The sequence below is a fragment of the Chinchilla lanigera genome, unplaced genomic scaffold (genome assembly GCF_000276665.1).
Source record: "Chinchilla lanigera isolate Chin_1 unplaced genomic scaffold, ChiLan1.0 scaffold00168, whole genome shotgun sequence".
Classification (NCBI taxonomy): Eukaryota; Metazoa; Chordata; class Mammalia; order Rodentia; family Chinchillidae; genus Chinchilla; species Chinchilla lanigera.
The window spans coordinates 119,193-122,840 of record NW_004955569.1 but is presented as its reverse complement, the minus strand read 5'-3'; the positions used below and the strand labels follow the sequence as shown (position 1 = coordinate 122,840).

General features: G+C 45.8%; 1 protein-coding gene across 2 annotated transcripts in view; it reads right to left on the bottom strand.

The window, feature by feature from the left end:
* LOC102025853 (zinc finger protein 878-like) overlaps positions 1 to 3,158 on the bottom strand; it is a 25,992-nt gene extending 22,834 nt beyond the window's left edge. For both annotated transcript variants that reach the window (XM_005413490.2, XM_005413489.2), the window contains exon 1: positions 3,034 to 3,158. Coding sequence is in view for 1 of the 2 variants with exons in the window: in XM_005413489.2 (XP_005413546.1) it covers positions 3,034 to 3,036 (3 nt within the window). In the remaining variant the exon portion in view is untranslated. The remainder of the gene's footprint in view (positions 1 to 3,033) is intronic.
* Positions 3,159 to 3,648: the final 490 nt, after the last annotated feature.

The window sequence follows — 3,648 nt, the reverse complement described above, 5'->3', positions numbered from 1 at the left end:
CTTGCCAGGCAGGCGCTTTTGCCGCTGAGCTAAATCCCCAGCCCCCCAAGTGGTTGATATTAAAGGTGTGCACCACCATGCCTCAGTGATGTTTACTTTACACAAGCATTGTAATCTTGGTAAATCTTGGTGATTTAAGAATCCCAGTCTTAAACTAGCAAGGGAGCACAGATCTATGTTCCCAACAGTCAAGTGGTAGAAATTAACAAAATTTCTCCCAAGCCTGGGCAACTTGATAAGATCTGGTCTCAAACATTCAAAAAAAAAAAAAAAATTGGCAGGGGGATGTAGCTCAGGGCAAACTTTCTGAGTTCACTCCCTCTGCAAAGAAAATGATCAAACACCTTGAAATCTTTTCTATCCAAGAGAAACCACTTTCCATTCTACATCGGTGATGATGTGCACCTTATTTTAAAACTACAACAGGACCAGTTTCCTAATTTCTAACTCTGCCTCAAAAATGATTACATGAGCTGATCAGTAGCCACAGAAGAAATATGCACCTGTCACTAAGTTCTCCTCTTTTCTTTAGGCCTGTGACCTTAGACCCAATCTCAGAAGAAGCCAGTAGACAAGCTTTCATTTATTATCACACTAAGAACAATCTGATGTCTGGAGAAGTTTACTGTTGTACTTGCTGATTATTGCCACCCTTCCAAATCCCCCACTCTCCCATATCCGATTCACTCCCATTTGCTCTTGCCTGTTCATTTTCTTTCTTTCTTTCTTTCTTGCTTTTTGTCTTTTTGAGACAGGGTCTCGCTATGCAGTTCAGGCTGACCTTGAGCTCACGTTGTAGCCCAGGCTGGTTTTGAACTCATGACGATCCTCTTGCCTGAGCCTCCCGAATGCTGAGATTACAGGCATGCGCCACCATACCCGGCTTCTCTTGCCTGTTCAAAAAAACCCTTTTATTCTATTCATTGAAATGCTTGCCGACCTTAACTGTGGGGATTTACTTCTACCTCACTACTTCTTTTATATAAACATCTCATTCAGTGTTTGAATACTTAAAACAATGTCTAGAAACAGTCTACAGACAAAAAAGCAATTAGTTCACAAATAATGCCCATTTTCCTTTTCAGTCATACCAATATCCCATGTACACCTCCCTGAAGATGCCCCAGTTCAATGCACTTCTCAATGCTGTTTGACAGGCAGCCCCTTCAGGAAGTTATCCTTAGAAGAAACTTTCCCTTCTGTCCATAATACATTAACACCTACCCCATCTTTCTCAGCATTTTAAACTCTATCCAAACCCTCACTTAAATAGTCTAACTGTAAAGAGTTTATTAGTTAACTTATAAATAAGGCAGCTAGCAAAGGAGGAGCATCATACAGAATTGGCAAATTAGAGACTTGGATAAGAATTAAAATGAGAATAGCAAATAACCTTGGCCTTTGGACCAAGAGTGTACTTTCTGCACAACAGAGAACCAGCCTATTAAAACGAGTTGCAGGCACTCTCTGCTAAGCTCGTGAGTTTCCAGGAAGTGAAAATACAAAATGTCTAGTGTTTTCCTAAAATGCCAGTTGTTCTGGACTCACAACCAGAAATGAACCAAATGGTACCGACCGACAAACACCAAGACGCATGGACTGCCAATTGGAATTTAGGACGAGCCTTTATTCCTGGCCAGGGACTGACTGAGAGCCTCCATGCAGGGAAGGATCAGACAAATCCCGATCTAGGGAGGAGAGCGGTTTATAAACCCTAAAACCGCATCCTGTTTGGCAAACACATGTCACATCTGTAACAATGAGGGGATTTTTTATTGCAGGAACAGTACATTCCGAGAATCCGGGAGGGGTAGAGCATTTACGGGAAGAACAATACATTTTGGGAGTCCAGGAAGGGCAGGGCGTTTACAACCAGTTTACAACCATACATTCCAGAAATGGTAGACGTGAAGCTCTAACCCCACGGCAGGGGTGGGGACTGGGAATTAAACTAGAACCTTTGATGTCTGTGGTGGGGCTTTTACACCAATTTCGTTTTAACAGTGCACGTTCAGGAAACGGGTTAGACAGCCGAGCTCAAAGTGTTTGTTTTAAATCCACAGAGCCCTCTGTGATAGGGGGCCAGTAACTCACCGAGCATTTACTGTGCTCTGCGTTATCTATAAGTAACTCCGGATAGAGAACACGGGGCCACTCACTCGGGACACTTCTGGGAATCACCGGTCTATGTAAAGGCCTCACAAGGGACACGCATGGTCTCACAAAGAACACGAAAATTACTGACTCCTCCCCCTCTTTTCCTTTCCACCTGCGTCGTTAAGATAGTTCCGCATTCTAGCCACTCCCTGAAATGTATCATTCCTTTCTTGTAAGTTTCCTATAATTTCTCGGGACTGCTTCATAAAGATATCGCTTGCCAAGCAGGATGTAGTTTATGTGGCTTTTTAGCTTAAAAGCTGCTCTCTCCCCTGGTTTGCTGCTGATCCGATCCTACCCTGCGTGGAGGCTCTCTGTCAGTCGCTGGCCAGCTAATAAAGGCTCATTCTTAAATCTCAATTGGCGATCCGTGCGTTTTGGTGTTTGTCAATTGGTACCTTGGTTCGGTTCTGAGTCCAGAACCGCTTATTGTTCTGATCTCCAATAAAATCTCTCCTAACACCCTTCTTTCGGTTCGTAACCTCATCACTCAATGTTGTGAGACCACGAGCTCTTTTTATGCTGTAACTTCATTGCGAGTAAAGTTTCATGTAAAAATTAAAACGATGATTTTTCATTGCTGAGTGTGGAACCCAGGGTCTCCCCAAGCTCCTGCTCTCTGCGGACCGGTGCGTACACCTCTACGTGGGGCCGACCATGAAGGTACTGTGGAGTAGCCGTCACAGTACTGTCTGTATGCTGGGGACCCAGAACTGTCCCTGCCTGAGCAAAGGGGGAAAAGTTTCAGATGGTGATGCAGCACCAAAGACTGGAGCTAAGCAGGGGGGCTGTAGACTGCCACAGCTCTTTCTGAGCACTTCCGTCCGGAACGCACCCTATTCCCCCCCATCGCCACCTCCCGTTCCATAACGTCACCATTGCGTAGCTTGAGGGTCTCCCCGGGTCCTTCCGATGCAGCTTGCAGCCAGTAGAAATTACAGAAAAAGAGGGTCCAGTCAGCTGGGTCCTGTCAGCAACGCACGCACAGTGATCACCGTAGCTCCACGACACAGGAAGTGGCCTCCCCCCTCGACCCACCCGATTGGGTAGTTCAGACTGCCCGCGCCTTCACCGCTGATTGGCTCCTGCTGCATTGCCTGACAGCTGAGCTGAGAGTGGTAAGAGAAACAAGCTTCTTCTAGGAGAGGTGGAGCGCAAATGGTAAATCGTTTATTTATTTACTTTTTGTCTTTTTGTGACAGAATTTTCTCTATGCAGCTCAAGATGGCATTGAGCTCACCTTGTAGCCCAGGCTGGTCTCGAACTCTCAGTGATCCTGCGAGCTAAGCAGGGAGGCTGTAGATTATCCTATTCCACCCCATTTCCACCTCCCGTTCCATAACGTCACCATTGCATAGCTTGAGGGTCTCCCCGGATCCTTCCAATGCAGCTCGCAGCCAGTAGAAATTACAGAAAATTTCTGTATTTTCTGTAATACAAAAGAAGGAGAGGGAGAGGGAGAGGGAGAGGGAGAGGGAGAGGGAGAGGAGA